Genomic DNA, 22,151 nt, shown 5'->3' on the forward strand with positions numbered 1-22,151 from the left:
CCTCCGTATCTCCTTGTGGGGTTGACCATGCTGGCATGGCTGGCTGCAACTCAGCAGCTGCTTATGTGTGACTCTCTGCAGGGTGTGCGAGTATGTGGGCACCTTGGAACACACCCACTTCAGCGATGGCACCTCTCAGCCCCCACTGACCATCAGCCAGCCCCAGAAGGCCCCCAAAGGCGGACTCCTTGGGGACCCGGCGAGTGAGGGCTCGCCCCAGGAGCAGAGCCTGGAGCAGGAGAGCTCCCTGAGCGCGGCCCCCATCATCCAGCCACTGTCCATCCAGGAGCTCGTCCGAGAAGGCAGCCGAGGCCGGGCCTCTGACTTTCGTGGGGGCAGCCTCGTGACGGGCAGTAGTGCCGCCAAGGTGGTGCTCACGCTGTCCACGCAGGCTGACAGGTGCGTGCCACTCCCAGCACACCCGGGGCGGTGCGAGGAATGGAAGGCCCCTCCGCTCCCCCTTCCCTGCGCCCCTCCTCCTCCCCTTCCCCTTCTCTCCCCCTGCCCCCCAGAGCACCCTTCCCCTGCTGACCACACTGCATCCTCTTCTGCTCACAAAATCATTCCCAGGACAACTTGCTTTGTTAGCTGGTCATGGAAGCCTCTTGTAATTTTTTTCAAGCCCACCTCTGTCTCCCGTACCACACATTCAGTATGAACTCTTGTCTAGTGATGATGGCTGGAGGCTTTTGAGCGGAGGGCAGGCTACCCAGGGCAAAGGTTCTGCACTTACTCTGTGTCCACAGGCAGCTTCCTCTCCCTGGGCCCTGATTTCTCATAGCAAAATATAGTCATAAAGTAACTCATAGGGTAACCATAAGGTTCAATTAATAAGTTTGAAGCAGTTAGAACAGAGCGTGGCAAATAGTAAATGTTCACTATTTTTGATGGTAATATTTTAAAATCCTACACCCAAGAGTATGATCTATTCTAAATTGACGCCCAGCAACCACATTAAGGTGAAGAGGGAGAAATCAGCAGTCATTCCAGCTGTTTAGTGGCCCTTCTTGATGTGGAGAGTGCTTTGGTCACCTTCACCTGGGGACCACCCCACTCCACTCCCCATGCTTGGTAGTTGTGCCCCAGACCACCCAGTACAGGTGCAGTGAGGCTCACACGGGAGTGCAGAGAGATGTAGGAAGAGAGTTGCTGGCTGGGCTCAGAAACCCGAATTCGTTCCTGGCTTTGATTATCATCCAACTGGATAGTCATGTCTGTGTAAATAGTTGCACTGAGACTCAGTTTCTTCATCCACTAACTCAGGACAATAATCCCTTTTTCCTGTTGAACCATTAAGGTGGCTTTGAAAGTGTTTTGGAATCTGGAAAGTGGTATACAGGTGTCAGGTGGGATGTAATATTCTTCCCACTAGGAAAGAAGAAGAAGAAATGACTAATGAGATCTAGAAACCAAATGGTATTGAAATTTCAAACCACAAGAAAGATGTATTTGTTTCAATAATTTACAAATGATTAATCCACCGATTCCCATCTTAAAACCATATGCCTCATGTCACCTCTTCAGGGCCTTGTTATTCAACTTCTGTTGGAGACACTCCCTTTCATAGCACATGGCACCCCACAGGGCTGCTTGCCCGTCTGGTGTCATCATGGATTTGGAGGTCGGGCATCGGGTTGACCCCAGAGCAGAGGGAGGCTGACTCACTTCATTCCTCAAGTGCCACATAAACTGGTGTTTGGTCCATCATTCCGAGGTCCAGTGAGCCTCTGGATCCTCCTGTGAGCCCTGCTGCCTGCATTCCCTTCCTTCTCCCTAACTCCTTCTAGAAACGTCTGTGCCCAACAGAGAGGAAAACAAGAAACTGCAAGGTCCATCATGTTAGGGAATATTCATTATTGCAGTAGATGCTTGAGCGTTACCATGTCCAAGGCTCTGGGTATATGAGTCAGAGGAGTAAGAAGGTCATTTCCTGCCCCAGGGGGCGTGCAGATCAACTTGACCCTGCTTCTGAATCCTCCTCTGGGCCAAGTCCAACATTATACTCATCAGTTGAAGCCCAACAAAAGCCTTGATTAATTTACTGGGATTTTCTTTACTATAGTTTATGAAATCGAAGTTAATTGTGAGGATTCCATTCCCAGTTGCTCAGCCTCTGTGAGTGATGCTTTGCCATCTTTCAACTTCTTGCCAAACATTTAATGAGTGCTCATCTCAGCTATGCCATGGGGCTACAAAGATTTTTTTTTTTTTAGGATGGTCTGTGCCCCTCAGATTAAAATCTTGTACTTAGAGCAGACTTGTACTCAGTAATAATAGATACAATACCATACATTTCTTTATAGTGTTTACACAACATTTTCATTAATCACATTTAAGAAAATTACCATAATCATTCTGCATAAAGACTTTGCTGAATTGTTTCTAAGTAACAAGTCTTTTTCTTTCATCCAGGCTCTTTGAAGATGCTACAGATAAACTGAACCTCATGGCTCTGGGAGGTTTTCTTTACCAGCTGAAGAAAGCATCGCAGTCCCAGCTTTTCCATTCTGTTACGGAAACAGTTGATTACTCGCTGGCGATGCCAGGTAATTCTTTCCCTGGGGAAACTGTGCCATGAAGCTAGCAGCAAACAACCCAGATCTCTGATGCCAACAGCCTGCCTGAAGACTTGAACCCCCATTCCTTTCATACACGGTCACCCTGGCTAAGTTCAAGAGCAGAGTTGTCATGTAGAGTTGAGACATGATCTGCGTGGGTGGTGCTGGTAGGGGGTTGGTTATTATCCGTTGTGAATGGAAATGTTGCTGCCACCATAGTTTCAGGTATTGTCACTATTGTTCTGCTAAGTTTTGCTTGTGATGTAGAAATGGTGTGGTAACTCGGTGTAGATAGCTTCACATGCAGGTAGGAACTTTTCTCCGTATCACAAAGCACACACCTGCCTTAGTCCAGCCAACTTGCAGAAGCAGCTTCTAATTCCAGAAAGGCCTGGGAGAGAAAAATGGAACACTCAACAAAAGCCTCAGGCCGCTCTTAGAAAAACTGCCCCAGGGGCATGTCGCTTTAATGGTGGGTCAGAATCACTGGGCTTCCCAGGTGGCTCAGTGGTAAAGACTCCACGTGCCAAGCAGGAGATGCGGTTTCGATCTCTGAGTCGGGAAGATCCCTTGGAGTAGGAAATGGCGACCACCCCAGTATTCTTGCCTGGGAAATCCCATGACAGAGGAACCTGGCGGGCTACAGTCCATTGGGTCGCAGAGAGTCAGGACACGACTTAGAGACTAAATAACAACAGAATCACAGTCTTTATGGATGTTACCAGGTGAACACCCTCTTGAAGGCCAACATGTGGGAGAGTGGGTAGAGTTGTATTGAATCGCCCATGAGTAGGTCCCAAGTGAGTGGTGGGTTTTGCTCACAAACGCACTGTCCATCGACAGCCAGGTTGTTGTGCTGTTAACACTGAGTACCTTGTTCCCAGAAATTCAGGCAGAGGCACAGAGCCGTGTGCCAGGATCACACTGTGGTGGCAGGTTGAAGGGCACAGCCTCTGAGGTCCTTTCCACCATTAGGAATTTTGACTCTTACTGCAGATTCTAATTTGAGAACCACAGTGCTTTCCTGTGAGTTTTTAATAGACTTTAAAACCTTAGCTATATAAAGCCAACTTTCCAGACCCAGCCAACTGCCAGAGAATCTCTGAGCCCAGGGGCAACCTTCAAAGTATTTTGCATGGAGAAATCAGCAGACTCTGAGCTTACAAAAAAAAAGAGAGCTGTGAGGGGCAAGAAGCAGCAGCAGACCTGGGAGGAGGAAGCGTTGACTTTCAAATCAATCAGATCCAAGTTAAAATGCTGCCTTCACCATTTAGGCAAGTCAGTTCACCTTTCTGATCCTCAGTTTTCTAATCTGTATGTAGCAATAGTTGCATTTACTTCTTAAGGTTTGCTTTTAAAATTAAAGTGATCACAGACAGAGAACAGACTTGTGGTTGCCAAGGGGGAAGAGAGGTGCAGGAGAGATGGACGGGGAGTTTGGGGTTAGCAGATGCAAACTATTATATAAGCAACAAAGTCCTATAGCATAGGGAACTATATTCAATATCCTGTGATAAACTGTATTGGAAAATAATATTTTAAAAGTATACATATGTATATATATATATATATATATATGGTGGTTATGGTGTATATGGATGGTGATTGCAGCCATGAAATTAAAAGACGCTTACTCCTTGGAAGGAAAGTTATGACCAACCTAGATAGCATATTCAAAAGCAGAGACATTACTTTGCCAACAAAGGTCCGTCTAGTCAAGGCTATGGTTTTTCCTGTGGTCATGTATGGATGTGAGAGTTGGACTGTGAAGAAGGCTGAGCGCCGAAGAATTGACGCTTTTGAACTGAGGTGTTGGAGAAGACTCTTGAGAGTCCCTTGGACTGCAAGGAGATCCAACCAGTCCATTCTGAAGGAGATAGGTCTTGGGTGTTCTTTGGAAGGAATGATGCCAAGCTGAAACTCCAGTACTTTGGCCACCTCATGTGAAGAGTTGACTCATTGGAAAAGACTCTGATGCTGGGAGGATTGGGGGCAGGAGGAGAAGGGGACGACAGAGGATGAGATGGCTGGATGGCATCACCGACTCGATGGACTTGGGTTTGAGTGAACTCCGGGAGTTGGTGATGCACAGGGAGTCCTGGTGTGCTGCGATTCATGGGGTCGCAAAGAGTTGGACACGACTGAGCAACTGAACTTAACTGAACTGACAGTAGAAATTAATGCATTATAAATTAACTATACTTCAATAAAAGTGATTAAAGACACAAAGAACCAACACAATGTCTCATGCAGGGTAAACATTCAGTAAATGTCAGTGATTTTTGTTACTGTCATTTTGAAATTTCTTTGATATGGCCAGGCTAATTAGAAAGGCACATTCTGGTTGGTAGAGGCTGATTGTGATCAGCATTTTGTGGGCATTGTGGGAGGAGCAAGAGGACATTAGCAAGAAGAGTGAAGAAGACTAAGGTGGCAAAGTAGTAGCAAGAAATCAGAGCAAGCAAGGATTGTACGGAAGCAAGACAAAGCAGGTTAGATCACGTGTTACTGGATAGCAAAGGGGCCTGACCTGCTTGGCAGGGGCTTCAGAGGTGCTGTTAAGGGCTGACAAAGTGGACAGTGGCTGTGAACGATGGGACGATAACTGCAGCCCCTGTTGCTAAGAGTGGAGGGCAGGTAGTCTGTGCCAGGCCTGTGCTGAGTACTTTTGAATATTGGTCATATTTCATCCTTAAAGTAACTTTAAGGAGAAGGCACCGTTATCCCACTTTTACAATGAGAAACCATGAATTAGGTAAACTTCCTGTCTATGGTAACCCAACTGTTAAATGATGGACCCAGGATTTGGGCCTGGGCAGCCAATGCCCTAACCTTTCTATTGATACTTAACCACTATTGATACTTAACCATTCTTCCTTATCACAAGCATTGTTCACACTTGTCACAACAGGCACTAGGGACGCTGTAGTGAACAGATGGGTGGCCTCTGACCTTGTTGACCGAACTCCTATTCATTCTTGAATCCGGGCTCCTTTCCTATCTTGGCAAATTCGTACCAAATAATCCTACTTATCAAGTGTGACTCTTTGATTTTCATCCTCTAGCCATGCTTAGACAGGTCAAATCATTTCTGAGTTTGGGATTGATGGCTTTTATGGTCTTGCCTTCTTGTAGGAGAAGTGAAGTCCACCCAAGACCGCAAAAGTGCCCTCCACCTGTTCCGCCTCGGGGACGCCATGCTAAGGATCGTGCGGAGCAAATCGAGGCCCCTGCTCCACGTGATGCGCTGCTGGAGCCTCGTGGCCCCACACCTGGTGGAGGTGAGCGCCCTGAAAGTGGGAGGCCCAGGGACTCCAGGCAGGGTGGGGACAAAGGCACCGTGGCCACATTGCCTGGTCACAAGCATCATTGCTCTCTGATTACACCCTATGGCTCCTATCAACCCAATGGTGGCACTGCCCTGGTCTCACTCTGACCCTTCTTTATACTTATGTGACTTAGCTGGGCACCTCATACAGCCAGTTTCTTATTCTTCATGGTTTGCTACCAGCCTGAGTGGCACTTCTTTTTTGTACGTGAACATAACAATGTCTTTTGTTCCTGCCGGGCTCCCTTTTCTAATAGCTAAATATATTCCCTCTACATAGGGGAACCATACATCCTGGTTTTCTCAACTGAATTAACACTCCTAGGACCTCTTTGACTTTCCAAAGGAAAGCAGTTTATATGATAAATTATATGGTAATCTAAGATGCTAAAGCTAAAACTCCAGTACTTTGGCCACCTCATACAAACAGTTGACTCATTGGAAAAGACTCTGATGCTGGGAGGGATTGGGGGCAGGAGGAAAAGGGGACGACAGAGGATGAGATGGCTGGATGGCATCACCGACTCGATAGGCGTGGGTTTGAGTGAACTCCGGGAGTTGGTGATGCACAGGGAGTCCTGGCGTGCTGCGATTCATGGGGTTGCAAAGAGTCGGACACGACTGAGCAACTGAACTGAACTGAAATATCCATCTAAATATCTCAGTACATGATGACTGGCTACTTCTAAGTTGATGGGGAAATTGTTGCCCTGTTTGACAGTGGTAAAGTGCATAGCCCTTTAGCACTTAATCTGGTAGAGCTATGCCGTAGCTCATCTGGTCTCTCCTCTAGCCAACTAGCCCTGGCTTGTTCTTGTGGAATTCTTAGGATTCCAAAGGAAAGCAAGAGGGCAATTCCAAATCAGAATTATTTATTCAGTCCTTTACTTATATAATGCTTGTTATTATATAATATCAAATATTGTATAAACAAAGCAAGTCACACATCCAAGCCCAGGGTCAGTGTGGGAGAGGACTACTAAAGGACACAGATACAATGATGTGAGTCAATTAATTCATTATTGGCGCAGTCACCCCACATCCCGAGGGACAAAATGTCTCATCTCATCTTCATATGTTTGAAGCACAGCTAGCAAGGATACCATGGGCAGTTTCCAGACAAGGTTCCAGTGTATTTAGTCAGCGTGTTCTATACTACCCCCAAAAAATGTCACATTACTGGGAAAAAGAAAAAGAAGAAGAAATTATTGTACTGCGTGTGTGTTAGTCGCTCAGTCGTGCCTCTTTGCAACCCTATGGACTGTAGCCTGCCACACTCCTCTCTCCATGGGATTCTCCAGGCAAGAATACTGGAGTGGGTTGCTGTGTTCTCCTCCCGGGGATCTTCCCAGGGATTGAACCCCAGTCTCCTGCATTGCAGGCAGACTCTTTATGGTCTGAGCCACCAGGGAAGCCTGGTTATTAGAAAATCTTAATTTTCTAGAAACTTCAAAGTGAAACTGAAGATGTGTCTGATCAGTTGGTTAAATTATTTAAAATGCAGTTTAATGTGCTGTTCACTGATACTTACCCTTGAAATCTTTTACTTTAGCAGAGTTGCTGCTTCCACTTCCCTCCAGGAAGGTGGGTTAGGAAAACCTTCAGGAACCAGGTTCTTAGTTGCCCGAAGTCCTGAGGGTGTTCGACTCTCTTGTGAATTTTGCAGGCTGCCTGCCATAAGGAAAGACACGTGTCTCAGAAGGCGGTTTCCTTCATCCATGACATACTGACGGAGGTTCTCACGGACTGGAATGAGCCACCTCATTTCCACTTTAACGAAGCTCTCTTCCGACCGTTCGAGCGTATCATGCAGCTGGAGTTGTGTGACGAGGACGTCCAAGACCAGGTCAGCAGGTCGCCGTTGCGGCCCCGCCATCCTTGCCATAGCCTGCCAGCCCTCACTGAGCACACCGGCAGGGCTGCTGTGTGAGCGCTGCAGATTTCATCTTTCAAGCACTGTAAGCCTGTGTGAAATCAGGGACCAGAAGAGGTTGAACAGTTTAGCTAAGGATATATGATTAGTGATTGGTGGAGCTTGGATTTGAACGAGGCACCCTGGCTATACGAGTCTGTGCTCTCATACCCACACTGTACTCTTAACCACTGTCGTGCCCTCTACGGAAAGACAAATGGTGAAGAAACTAGAGACTTTGTATCTTTCTTATGATGATGATCTAAGAATACAGATCCTCTGTCTCTGAAATCTACTAAAAATGTTAAATAAGGGCTAAGCTTTTTATTTTAAATATACTGACACACAGGCAAGAAAGTAAGGAATATTAAGATGCCCAAAACTAAGTAACAGTGGGAAGCCAGAGAAGCGGAGCTCTGAGACTGGATTGGCCATGAGCAAACTGACCATCAGGTAAAGCTAAATGTCTGCCTTCAGTCAAAAATAATTGACTCATTAGGAAATAACATGTCATGAATACAGAAAGAAAAGCAAACAATAAAAATAGACACATACACCCTCCCCAGCTCCCCACCAGGGATCCAGATATTGTTGTTATCAGAGACTGACTTTAAAATAACTGTGTTTATTAAAATTCTAAACAATCATTTAGAACAGGAGAGATTTTGGCTATGGTGGCATAAAGAAGTTAGCAAATCCTCTCCATAAAAATTTAGTCTACAAAAATAAAAAATTGTCAAAGGCATCCATTGCAGGGCTCTTGAAATTGACCACAGGCAGATGACAAATTGAGTAGCGTTTATGCTGAAAAATAGTTCTTGCCAGAACTTTGGTTAAGGACAGTGGGAGCCTGTGACCTTCTTAGTGAAGGTGGAAGTCATCACTTACAAGCTATTGATAAGAATACGAATTTGACCAATGTAGGCTGACTGGCAAAATCAGCCTTTCTGCTTAAGAGACAGACTTGGTTTGAAGAAGACTACTGGTTTGTCCACTAGAAAATACAGATTTGGTAGGAAATGAGCAATAGAATACTACAGTGTTGCTGGCCTAAGGTTGCAATGGTGAACCAGTAACAAACGTAACACGAGATTCCGGAAACCAGAGATTTCATAGAAGGACAAGGTAAATTCCTTATGCATCTCTAGCTGACTGAAATATGGACATATATAGGATAGACTGTCTAAATCCTGTCAGAAAGCAAAACACCAGAGAGAGTTATGAACTGGCTGAACTTTGAATATTCTCCCCAGCTGATTGGCAGAGGGCAGTCTCCTTAAAGGCTCAAAATATTTGAGCGAAGTCTCTGCCTACTTCATCAGCTTATGACTAACCTATGCAGACATGAAGACAGCACTAGGAAGTCAGGCTGAAAAATAAAAATAAAGAAATTTAGTAGAGATACCGGTGCCTCCCACCACAGGAAGAGCAGAGATAGGGTCTACAGTATAAGTCTGAGCAATTTAGTATAAAAAAAAAACCACCTCAAGAATAAATCAGACTCCAGCATTGCTATAATATCTAAAATGTCCAGTGTTCAGCAAAAATGTATGAGATATTCAAAGAAATAAGAAACAATGATGTATACTCGGGGGTAGGGGGGAAGGGCGGACAATAGAAACTGCCTTAGAGTGAGACCAGATGTTGTATTAAGCTAAAACCAGGATTATATAGATCCAAAATTCTGATTTGGAGGTGGGAAGACAGACAGACACAGGATCTAGAAGAGGTGGTGACCCTTACTAGTGATGCCTTCATGGTAGAAATTATAGAATATTTAGCCAAAGAAGTTCAGCACATGTGATGGGAAGAGGGCTCTGTTCAGTGTGTCCTGGCTGTGGCTTGGAATGTTGAATTAGGGGGCAGAGACTTTGGAGCACCTACTATAAGTATGTTCAAAGCATTATGTTCAAAGATGACAATGTCTGAAAAATAGAGAATCTACATAGAGAAATGGAAACAAAGCGAATACAAATTCTAGAGTTGACAGCACATGAAAAATCCACTACATAGGCTTACCAGCAAGATGTGAGATGGTAGAAGAAAGAATCAGTGCAAGATTGGTGTAACGGCTCAAAAATCAGTCAAGTATCTTTTTAGTAGAATAAAAGATTTAAAAACCCTATGGTCATCTTAATAGACACAGAGAAAGCATTTTACAAAATCCATCACTCATTTTACATGAAAAACTTTCAAGAAATGAGGAATAGAAAGGAGTTCACTACTTGGATGAAAGGAGTATTTGAGAATCGAATATCAAACTTCACACAATGGTCGACTGAATGCTTTTTCCCAATAACTGGAAACAAAGCAAAGATTTCCACCTTTACCAATTCTGTTCAACATTGTAAATTTTACTCACTGTACTGAAAAATTAATGCCATCCAGTTTTTGAAAAACAAAATTGTCTTAGTTCATAGACAACATAGTCTTATATATAGAAAATCCTAAGGAATTTACTTTTTAAATTACTAGAATTAATAGTGAGTTTAGGTTACTGGATATAAAAACAACACATTAAAGTCACTTGCATTCCCATATCCAAGATGTAAGTTATCAAAAATTGAAATTGAGAACAATTCCCTTTACAAGAGCATCACAAATAAAATATTTAGGAATTTAGCAAAAGATGTTAAATACCTGTATGCTGAAAGCTACAAAATATTGCTGAGGAAAAAAAAAGAATATTCAAACAAATTATGAGAGATGCTACATTCATGGATTGAAAGACAGTATTTTTATTTATTTATTTATTTTTGAAAGACAGTATTTTTAAATAGCAGATTTCCCCAAGTTGATATATAGATTCAGTACAATTCCTATCAAAATCTCAGCAGACTTTTTTGAAGAAATTGGGAAGTTTATATGCAAGTTCAAAGGATCTAGAATACAGAAAACACATTTGAAAAAGAACAGTGAATCTGGGGAATTTACACTACCCAGTTTCAAAACTTAAGGAATCTACACCATGGAATATTGGTGTCATGATAGACTTATTGATCAGGGGAACTGAATAGAAAGTATAGAAATAAATACTCACATTTATGGTAGATTTTTTACAAAGATGTCATTGCAGTTCAATAGAGGGACAGGATATTCCTTTAGCAAATGGTGCTTGAACATATGAAGTAAAAATGAATTTACACCCTTTCATTTACCATACAGAAAAAATAACTCAAAATGGGTCATAGACTTAAATAAGTGCAAAGCCTATAAAAAGCTTCCACAGAAAGCACAGGAGACCACCTTGGGTTAGGCAGAGATTCCTTAGAAATGACACCAACAGGATCTGTAAAAAGAAAAATTGATGATTTGGACTTCATCAAAATGTAAAACTTTTGTTCTTCAAAAGACACCATTTAGGGGCTTCCCTGGTAGCTCAGTGGTGAGGAGTCTGTCTGTCAATTTGGGGGACATGGGTTCGATCTCTGGCCCTGGAGGATCCCACATGCTACGTGAAACAGCTAGGCCCATATGCCGCAACTATTGAGCCTGTCCTCTAGAGCCCAAAAACCACGACTGCTGAGCCCACATGCCACGCTACTGAAGCCCACGTTCTGCAAAAAGGGAAGCCACTGCAATGAGAAGCCCACACACCACAACTAGAGAAAGTCCATGCACAACAATAAAGACCAGCACAGCCAAAAAATAAATGATTTTTTGTTTAAAGAGACTATTTAAAAATAAAAAGACAAGCCCAAAGCTGTGAAAAAGAATTTGCAAACCATGTGTCTTGGAAAGGGCTTACATTTAGAATGCATGAAGAACTCAATGATAAAAAGACAGTAATGAGAAGACAAAAGCCTAACTTCAAAAACAGCAAAATATTTACAAATAGCATGTGAAAAGTTGCTTAGTGACACTTAGTAAAATGCAAATTAATGCAGTATGGTTGCTTATTTAGAAGACTTTTGAGTGAGTTTGTCTAGGTTTTGATTTTTCTCTTGCACTAAAATTAACCCAGAAATAGGGAACCGGGAAGCACATCTATCTTCCCAGAAACTTGCCTGCTTCTTAGAAGGAAAAGGCGCCAACTGCCACCCCCTTTGCCTCTGCAGGTTGTCACGTCCATCGGGGAGCTGGTTGAAGTGTGCTCCGCCCAGATCCAGTCAGGCTGGAGGCCCCTGTTCAGCGCCCTGGAAACAGTGCACAGTGGGAACAAGTCCGAGGTGAAGGAGTACCTGGTGGGCGACTATTCCATGGGTAAGGCCATGTGTTGATTTTGCATCCTGAAACTTGTTTATTAGTTCTACATTCTAATGGCTGTAGTTCTATGTTTTTTGGTGGAATCTTAAAGACTTTGTCTGTATAAGATCATATCATCATCAAAAAGAGGCCATGTTCCTTTCCGATTTGGATGCATTCTATTTCCACACTTGGCCGATGGCTCCGGCTGTAGCTTCCAGTTCTGTGTTGAATGGGAGTGCTGATTTTGGCTATGGGGCAATAGCTCTTTATGTCAAGCTTCATGCTATCGAAAGAAGTTGGAGAACAGGGAAGACTGGCATTCTGCTGTTTTATCAGCAGGAAATGGTGTAGCAGGAACACAAGCTCTGAGTTCTGCCAGCAGGTCGAGAACCTTGAGTGTTACCAGGCCCTGCTCTCAGTGACAGAGGAGACAGAAGGCTGAGAGACGTAGGTCATTTTACTTACACATATCTGTGTTGAGTTCATTCATAAAACCAAAAGGGAAAAATGTTATCCACTATCTAGGAAGCAGCAGAAAATATCCAAATAACAGGAATTCAAATTAGGGAGATGGGGTGTGGCTGGAAATAGATGGGCAGCCATACGGTAGGCCCAGTGACCAGGGATGTTGGGTCAGGGGCCTCCAAGACTAACCTTGCATTTAGAGACCCAGCAGAAGGACTCATGGGACTCAGCATGTAGTTATGCCAAGATTTATTACATAGCTCAGACTTATTAATGGCTCATGGCCAAGGTTTATTACAGTGATATGGTAAGGACAAGGCAGATGCTAAGGGAAAACACAGAATCCGTATGCGGGCCTCCCTGAGCTCTCCCCCTCCCTTGAGGGTCCCACGGAGCACTTCACCTCCAGTGGGAAAATGCAGCAGTACATATGACCAGGGGCAGTGTGTGAGCCTTTCTACCCAGGGAAGCCCATTAGAGACCCAGCTAAGGGCTGGTCACTTAGGTACCCTCTGCCCAACACATTCCAAAATCCATACTTCCTTGCGGGGGGGTTGGGGGGAGGTGTTCAGATCAAACTGTGTTCTTTGCGCCAACCATCCAGGCGCAGAGTAAACCATCCAATTAAAGGACTATTCGGTGAGCCAGGTTCCCAGACCAGCCAAGGGCCAACCCTTGAGGCAGGCCTTTCTGAGGATAGCAGCCTCTGAGCCTTCTATGTTAGCTCTTTTCAGCACAGGTATGAGTAAGTTAGTATGTGCCATCAGGGGGTTATCGAAACCTTCCCATATCTATAATGATTGTGTGCAGGAGAATTCCAAAGGACCACATGTTTAATGGCCCTGTGTAGACCTCCACATTGCTCAGCCCTGCATTCAGCCAGCTTTGCCCTCATCTGTCTGCTAAGCTCTCCTCTTAGCCGTCCTACAGCTCCCCCTGCAGGCAAAGCTGAGAAGGACAACACGGGAGCCAAGCCGGTTATCCAGTCAAAAGACCTGGGCTTTGCTCCAGTAGATATATATATATATATATTTTTAATGCTCTTTGGAAGGTGCTGGGAGTATGGGCAACCTGAAGGGTAGACACCTAACTTTCTTAAAACTCTGTGACCTTCCTCCTTCAGGAAAAGGCCAGGCTCCAGTGTTTGATGTCTTTGAAGCTTTTCTCAATACCGACAACATCCAGGTCTTTGCTAACGCAGCCACTAGTTACATCATGTGCCTTATGAAGTTTGTCAAAGGACTGGGTAAGTGGAGCCCCCCCTTCCTGCCTCCTGACAGCTGGAGACCCTTATCCGTATGGCTCTGTGTGAGTTGGCTGCAGGCGTCCTGGGAGAGAAGCAGACGGTGCTATGCTGTGTGCTCAGGAGCATAGAGCACAAAGCTTTCTGTAAACACAGCTTGGATTCTGTCCAGGGTCGATATTTTTCACGGTGTTCATGGAATAATTTTATAATGAAGTGTGTCTTCATATATTATTTTACTCCAACTTCTTTTTGAATCTTAAAACGTTCAATATTATATTTAGTAATTGCTTTTATGCAGAAAACTGCTCTTCTCAGTGTCACATAATTAATAAGCCTAATTAGAGTTTGAGTTCCCAGCTCTTAAGCATAAGTTAAGATGCCTTCCCCAGACTCTACTGATTACAAAATGTAGTTTAAAAGTGTAGGAGTCACCCTTCCTTGAGATTTCATGTGTTTCAGGAAATACCTACCTGATTTTTAGGCTTAATTTAGAAATACTTTAACACAGTAGAGTGCTCATTGGAAAGAACTCCAGTGCTGGGAAAGACTGAAGGCAGGAGGAGAAGGGGACGACAGAGGATGAGATGGTTGGATGGCATCACTGACTCCATGGACATGAGTTCAAGCAAGTTCTGGGAGTTGGTGATGGACAGGGAAGCCTGGCATGCTGCAGTCCATGGGGTCGCAAAGAGTCGTATACCACTGAGCGACTGAACTGATATAGCATGACCTACTGTTGGTATGGCTCAGTTTTATCCACAGTGAAAGTGAAAGGTAGTGGCAGTTAGTTAAATGCAAAGTTTAGAAAAAACTTCAAGTTTTGAGACTTTCACCCTGGAGAGCTCTTAGATATGGGGCCTTGAGAACCTTTTAAATAAAGAAAATATAAGGTCAATCCTTATAAAAATATAAAGGATATCAACCCTGAATATCCATTGGAAGGACTAATGCTGAAGCTGAAGCTCCAGTACTTTGGCCACCTGATGCAAAGAACTGACTGTGAATGATTGAGTGGTATCACCAATTCAATGGACATGAGTTTGAGCAAGCTCAGAAGATAGTGAAGGACAGGGAAGCCTGGTGTGCTACAGTCCATGGGGTTGCAAAGAGTTGGACATGACTTAGTGACTGAACAACACCAAAAAAATTATTTTGTATTCATGCAAAACCACTGACCATTTCTTTGCAAAAGAAAATAGGACATGGAGAAGCTAGGTGATTTCATCCATGTTCCCCTTATTTTGGAGCAGGAATAAAATGCAAGTTTCAAGAAAGAGGCTGGAGGCCACAGGTCTGATCCATAGACCATCCTTGTTACATTATGTTCTTATATACACATTCTGTTTTTCTCTGTACTCTGGGAAGTAGACGGCTGAACTGAGGGAACATGAATGCCCCTCACTTATCCACTATACATGCTGGGCTTCAGAGGAAGATTTCTTTGAACAAAGTAAGATTTACTCTTTTTAAACTCTTTCATTGTTGTTCAGTCACTCAGTCGTGTCCGACTCTTTGCAACCCCATGGACTGCAGCACGCCAGCCCTCCCTGTCCCTCACCATCTCCCGGAGTTTGCCCAAGTTCATGTCCATTGAATTGGTAATGCCATCCAACCATCACATGCTCCTTTCAAGCTCTATCCTACATTAAATAGAAACCAAATAGTTTAGTATCTTAATCATAAGAATACCTTAAAGCATGAGGTAATCCCTGCATTAAATAGTAAAAAAAAAAAAAAATCCAGTGCTTATTTAGAAAAAAAACACTTCCTCCTATGCTTCTCCTTTACTCTATCAAGTACTATCTCACTCACTAGAGTCCTGATATCAGATGTGTCTGGGGTTTGTTCCCACACCAAGCAGTTCTCTGTGACACCAGCCAGGTACCCTACTGGTCAATTCAATTCTGATACTTATTAGAGTTAGCACAGGTTAAGGGCTCAGTCCTATGTAACTGCCCCCCCCCATTTAAAATGACAGTTGCAAGTAGTGGATCCCCAAGTTACTCACAACTCTGTCCAACTTGGCTACAAATCAGTAGTTCCTATGATTCCCCCACCCCTTGGATTTGAGGATTTGTTAGAGCAGCTCACAGAAGAGAGGGAAATACACTCACCAGTTTATTATATAATAATGCATATGATAAATGATACAGATGAACAGTCAGATGAAGAGATAATACAAGGTGAGGCCCAGAAGAGTCCCAAGCTCAGGAGCTTCTTCCCCCATGGAGTTGGGGTACACCCTCCTCCCAGCATATCGATGTGTTGACCAATGCAGAGGCTCTCTGAACCCCATACTTTGGGGATTTTTTTATGGAGGCATCATCATGTGGGCATGATCAATCATTAGCTCAATTTCCAACCCTTCTCTTGCCCCATGGTCTTTCTGGTAACCAGCCACCATCCGGGAGCTCACCAAGCTTTGCCTCACAAGAACAAAAATCCTGTCACCCAGGAAATTCCAAGGGGTTCGGGAGTTCATCTTCAGGAGCTGGAGTCAAAGATCAAGTATCAGAACAAAAGATGTTCCTAGTATCCTTATCATTTGGGAAATTAGGGTTTTAGGAGCTCTGTGCCAGGAACTGGGGGCAGACTAAAATATTTTCTAGTGCTCCACAGTCTTACATTTCATTTAAGAATCATTATCAATGGTAATGCAGGAGATGGGTTCCATCCCTGGGTCAGAAAGATCCCCTGGAGGAGGAAATGGCAACCCACTTCAGTATGCTTGCCTGGGAAATCCCATGAACAGAGTAGGCTGGCAGGCTGCAGTCCTTGGGGTTGCAAAGAGTCAGACACAACTGAGCACACACATGCACAAACACACGCATGCGTGCAACACTACAAAACAGATTATTGGTATTCTGTTGTTCCGTGAACAATCAAGTGCCTGGTACATTGGCACAGTGAATAAAACATGCTTCCTGCCTATGAGAGGTTTGCTGCCTCTTCTGGGAAACAGACACATAAATCAGTAATCACAGTTCAGTTGTAAGAATACTTTCATAGATGCTAGTTAAAAAAAAAAAAGTCATTTAAGCTGAGATAAGCAAGCTGCTGAGACAGGGTGCTGGGTAGTAGACCCCATGCAGGCTTCACAGGAGAAGTGACCTTTGAACTTGGTGGAGTGAGCTGTAGGTTTACTTTTCTGAAAGTTGGGTACACACAGAGGAGGGATCCTGGGCGATGAGTTGGAATGGGCCCTGCATGCCACATCAGGGGACTGAGAATGCGCAGGGAAGGTTTCGAAATGAAACTCTGGCAGCACGTGTTCCTGTGGGCAAGGATAAGAGGCTGCAGGCAGAGACCAGTGTGCAGTAGTTTGGGAGCGAGCAGAGTACATGGAATTCAGGACATTGTAGAGGTGGGATCAATAGGGCTTGTACTGCTATGATGTGGGGCCTGAAAAGAGGAGGAACTGAGGCTGACTCCCCCATCCTCAAATTCTCTGTCAGAACTGATGTTATTCAGAATCAGTATATCCAAAAGGAGTGGAGGAGAGGGAAAAGTCATGAATACTGTCTTTGGACATTTGTACATGTTAAGTTTCTATGAAATATTCAAGTGGAGATGTCAGAATTTTGAGATCTTATCTTGAGGAGGGGGTTGGGGTCTGAAAATACAGCTGAAGAATTGGCAGTGTGCAGCTGAGGATATTTAAAACCAAAAGGTTCTAATTTTTCTGTGAATTATGAGGCAGAGTTATTTGCGTGTGGCTTAGGGTCAGTGTGACATCTGTTGTTGTTCAGTCACTCAGTTGTGTCCGACTCTTTGCGGCCCCATGGAATGCAGCACTCCAGGCTTCCCTGTCGGTCACCATCTCCTCAAATTCATATCCATTGAGTTGATGAAGCCATTCAGCCTTCTGAGGCCCCAATATAGCCACACTGGCTGTGTCCTGCCCGTCTCCAGGGGGCACAGACTTTGATATGTAACACAGAAGCCTGGATTAAAAAAATTTTAGAACATTCCTTGTGGTTAACAAGATAGGAAATAGATTTATTTGTTTGGGGTTTTTTTTGGGGGGGTGGTTACTTTTTATTTTACATTGGGGTATGCATGCTCAGTCGCTTCAGTCATGTCCAACTCTGTCCGTGGGATTCTCCAGGCAAGAATATTGGAGCAGGTTGCCATGCCCTCTTCCAGGGGATCTTCCTGCCCCTGGGATCGAGCCCGCATCTCCTGCACTGCAGGCAGATTCTTTACCCACTGAGCCACTTGGGAACCCTAGCCAATTAATAAACAATGTTCTGATAGTTTCATGTGAACAGCAAAGGGACTCAGCCATATACATACATGTATCCATTCTCCCCCACACTCCCCTCCCATCCAGGCTGCCACATAACATTGAACAGAGTTCCATATGCTATACAGTAGGTCCTTGTTGGTTATCCATTCAAAGGGTATCAGTGTGTACATGTCAAGAAATTAATTTATTTTTAATTCCCACGTGGTTATTTCAACATGAATTTGAACTGCTCTGCGTTTTTATACTGTAAGGTATGTTAATCTAACTAGGAGTTGGCAAACTATGGCCCACGGGCCAATCCCATCCACTCAGAGTTTTTATAAATAAAATTTTATTGAAACACAGCCATGGTCATTTGTCTATGGCTGTTTTGTGCTACGTTGACAGAGTTGAGAAGTTGCAACAAAGACAGTGTGATCTGCAAAGCCTATAATATTTATATGGAAAAGAAGTTTGCCAATCCCTGATCCAACCAGTCCATTCTGAAGGAGATCAGCCCTGGGATTTCTTTGGAAGGAATGATGCTAAAGCTGAAACTCCAGTACTTTGTCCACCTCATGCGATGAGTTGACTCACTGGAAAAGACTCTGATTCTGGGAGGGATTGGGGGCAGGAGGAGAAGGGGACGACAGAGGATGAGATGGCTGGATGGCATCACCAACTCAATGGACGTGAGTCTGAGTGAACTCCAGGAGTTGGTGATGGACAGGGAGGCCTGGCGTGCTGCGATCCATGGGGTCGCAAAGAGTCAGACACGACTGAGCGACTGAACTGAACTGATCTAAAACATAAGAAGTGGTTTTCTCTTCTTTTTTGAGAAACATGACTCTTTATCTTTTAAACTTCAGCTAATGCCTACTAATTATGTCTGTTTACCTGCAGGGAGGCTGCTAGTTACTACCACTGTAGACAATTAGAAATAGTTATGGTACTGTGGAGTGATTTTATTAAAAAGTATAGGAATAGATTCATCATGCAAGAAGAAAAATGGTAATTCTGAATTACTTATTTACCTATAGACTATCGAGATGCCCTCTAGGGATCTGTCACATTTCTAGATATATACACAAAAAATAGATCATTTCAGTTCAATTGTGTAGTCACCACCCCTAAACTGCAGATGTTTCGAATCCCCCCGGAATCTTCGTTTATGATCACTGTTTAGTGCTGAGCACTGGCAACAAACAAGGTCCTTCTCTAAACGGAGAGGGGCCTAGTGCTTCGTCCCAGCCCAGCACATGGCTGGTCTCCAAGATCATCCTGTATCATCAAAGCTTCACAAGTCAGAGCGTCAGCAGCAAGCCCAGGAAAGTGAATTACAGTTACAGTGTGCCCAGGTACAAAACACACACCCTCCAGCCACTGAAAGTACTGTGGCAGGATATGGAATTTGAAAAGACCCAGATGCTGGGAAAGATGGAAGGTGGGAGGAGAAGGGGTGACAGAGGATGAGATGGTTGGATGGCATCACCGACTCAATGGAGATGAGTCTGAGTAAACTCTGGGAGTTGGTGATGGACAGGGAGGCCTGGGGTGCTGCAGTCCATGGGGTCTCAAAGAGTCGGACATGACTGAGCGACTGGACTGAACTGACTAGTGAAAAGAGGAATTACAGAAGAGAATAATTTCAACAAGGTATGATGTGTACTGTATGACCCCTAACTGTATTTAACGTGTACACATGTAGGGGGAAATTTGACTGAAAGGGCTTTCTCGGGGTTGTACAATGTAGAGTACTTTTTGTTTTCTGTTTTAGTAGGCATTTGGTGAATGAATGCTGTGTGACTAAGTAGGTCTTCTGTTAGAAGGGGATGAACAATATTTGTTTCTGTCTCGCCCTGCTGCCCCCAGGGGAGGTAGACTGTAAGGAGATTGGAGACTGTGTCCCAGGACCCGGAGCTGCATCCCCAGACCTGTGCCTCCCCGCCCTGGACTACCTCCGGCGCTGTTCTCAGGTACCCAGACCCCCAAACCTGCCTCTGAAGTTGCTCACGAAATATGCACAGGTATCTTTGTGAAGTCCAGGAACAATACTTTCTGCTGTCTCTGAGGAGAGTGGGGCTTAGATTTGGAGTATAAATTTTGGTCCCCACCCCTTCTACAAAGCAGAGAAAGTCATGAGAATATACTAGAACACACAGCTGGGTTTTGAGGTCTCTGAAACTTCTCATTTATACCTCATGAAAGAACTACCATCATCTCTCTCTGTCAGGCTAAGAGGCCATGGGAAATCTTCCTGAGGAGACCAAAACCTGGGCAGTAGCCTGCACACAGTGAAGAGAGACATAAAGAAAGTAAGAGAGGGGTATGCAGTCAGGATCTAGTGAAGAAACCCAGTGAAACATCACTCGCCAGTGTGAACAGTGACCTTCCTTGTGCCGAGTCCAGTTCTTATCCGTGTCACATGCCAGTGGAACAATCTGATGCTCCTCCCCCAAAGCCCTTCCTCCTCAAGGCTTCGGTGACACCCTCTGGCCATAGCTCTTCTCCTGTCTACTCAGGTGTGTCCCCTGGCCGCCTCTTGTCTGTCTGTAACGCCTCCCTTGGTGATAGGGTTGACAGCATTAAGCCCCAGTGCTTCAGAAAGGATGCGCCACCCTGACTTCCTCCTCCATGTGCTTCCATGAGGCCCATGTGACCTGACCTGGTCCCCCTTCTTCCTTCTCTCCTATTCAGCTCCTTCCTTCTCTCTCACTGTGCTCAGCCACGCTCCCTTTCTAGCCCTTAGACATTCCTGACTTGTTAGTGCTCGGGGCCATTGCTGTTCCCTCTGCCTGGAATTTTCTCTCCTCGGATCTCTGTATGGATGATGCTCCTAATCGTCCAATCTGATCTGAGACATCACTCCTGAGAGAGACCAGGGCTTAAGTATCTACCTACGTTCTGCCTACATCCCCCACCTGTCTGGTCACCCTTTCTAGGAGCCCCCTGTCTAATTTTTCTGTGAAAGGAGTATGTCTGTAAGACACAAACGGCTAGATTTCTGTCTGTCTCGCTCACAGCTGTTTCCCTAATTTCTAAAATAGTACAGACACAATTCTAATTTGTGAAGTACAGAGTTTCTTGTGAGTTTGTCCCAGTGACAGCCGGGGAGTCAGGATGGTAGCAGTGACAGGAATGAAGAGCCCAGGGCAGCCATGAGCTCTGCTTCTCATGCCTTCATCTTGCCCACCCTCCCCTCAGATTCCTCCATCCTCGGATGCCCCATATTTCCTTGATGTTGAGTCGGGGAAAGGGAGATAAGAGTCTGATAGCTTATTTGCCTACAGACTCTCTTCTCAGTGCTCCCCATAGAACAACTCACCCACAGGTAAAAATTTTTAACATGTTTCATGGTTCCCTTCACAGGTTTATAGGAGTCTATAAAACTCCTATGCCACTGAGATACTGAAAAGGTATCCACAGAATCTTCTTCTAGCTTTGTGTTACCATTGACTCTTATTTTATCTGCTTCACAGGATCAATGCCTCTTGTGAGCTGCCTTATGCTTTCAAATCACAGCCAAGTTTAAAACTTTCCTAGACTGGGAACTTTTCGGGTTTTCTCTCCACCTTTTCTTACCTGTGTATAGTTTTCTTTTGATTTAATAGAGTGCAGCTTTTTCCAGTATATAATTGCAGTTTGGTGGTTTTTTTTATTTAGTTGTTGGCCAAAATCTACAAAATGCCCTTGAAGCCAATATTCCTTAGTGGGCGACTTGCTAGCTTGCCCCGAAGACTTCAGGAGCAGTCAGCGAGCAGTGAGGATGGAATTGAGTCAGTCTTGTCTGACTTTGATGATGACACTGGTAAGTTAATTGAGCTAAACTGGGTTCTTTGCTATGTTTGTATTCCCAAAAGTTGAAGTCAAGAATTCAGTAGCTCATAGGTCATAAATGACCATCCACTTACATTGTTATTATTTATAATTCTAACAGAACAAGCCTACCTAAAGTTTCCATGGACTCTTCAAAAACATTTTACAATCGAGGTCTCCAGGCACCCCACTCCAGCACTCTTGCCTGGAGAATCCCATGGACGGAGGAGCCGGGTGGGCTGCAGTCCATGGGGTCGCCGAGGATCGGACACGACTGAGCGACTTCACTTTCACTTTTCACTTTCATGCATTGGAGAAGGAAATGGCAACCCACTCCAGTGTTCTTGCCTGGAGAGTCCCAGGGACGGGGGAGCCTGGTGGGCTGCCGTCTATGGGGTTGCACAGAGTCA

At 44.5% G+C, this 22,151-nt stretch overlaps 1 protein-coding gene across 6 annotated transcripts in view; it reads left to right on the forward strand.

Annotated features, from left to right (window-relative positions):
- ARFGEF3 (ARFGEF family member 3) overlaps positions 1 to 22,151 on the forward strand; it is a 171,348-nt gene that overhangs the window by 127,288 nt on the left and 21,909 nt on the right. For all 6 annotated transcript variants that reach the window (XM_055535739.1, XM_055535742.1, XM_055535740.1 and 3 more), the window contains 8 exons: positions 82 to 399; positions 2,413 to 2,546; positions 5,694 to 5,839; positions 7,553 to 7,732; positions 11,857 to 12,001; positions 13,575 to 13,697; positions 19,798 to 19,901; positions 21,589 to 21,733. In XM_055535739.1, the coding sequence (XP_055391714.1) occupies positions 82 to 399; positions 2,413 to 2,546; positions 5,694 to 5,839; positions 7,553 to 7,732; positions 11,857 to 12,001; positions 13,575 to 13,697; positions 19,798 to 19,901; positions 21,589 to 21,733 (1,295 nt within the window). The remainder of the gene's footprint in view (positions 1 to 81; positions 400 to 2,412; positions 2,547 to 5,693; positions 5,840 to 7,552; positions 7,733 to 11,856; positions 12,002 to 13,574; positions 13,698 to 19,797; positions 19,902 to 21,588; positions 21,734 to 22,151) is intronic.

This window comes from Bubalus kerabau, chromosome 9 (genome assembly GCF_029407905.1).
Source record: "Bubalus kerabau isolate K-KA32 ecotype Philippines breed swamp buffalo chromosome 9, PCC_UOA_SB_1v2, whole genome shotgun sequence".
Classification (NCBI taxonomy): Eukaryota; Metazoa; Chordata; class Mammalia; order Artiodactyla; family Bovidae; genus Bubalus; species Bubalus kerabau.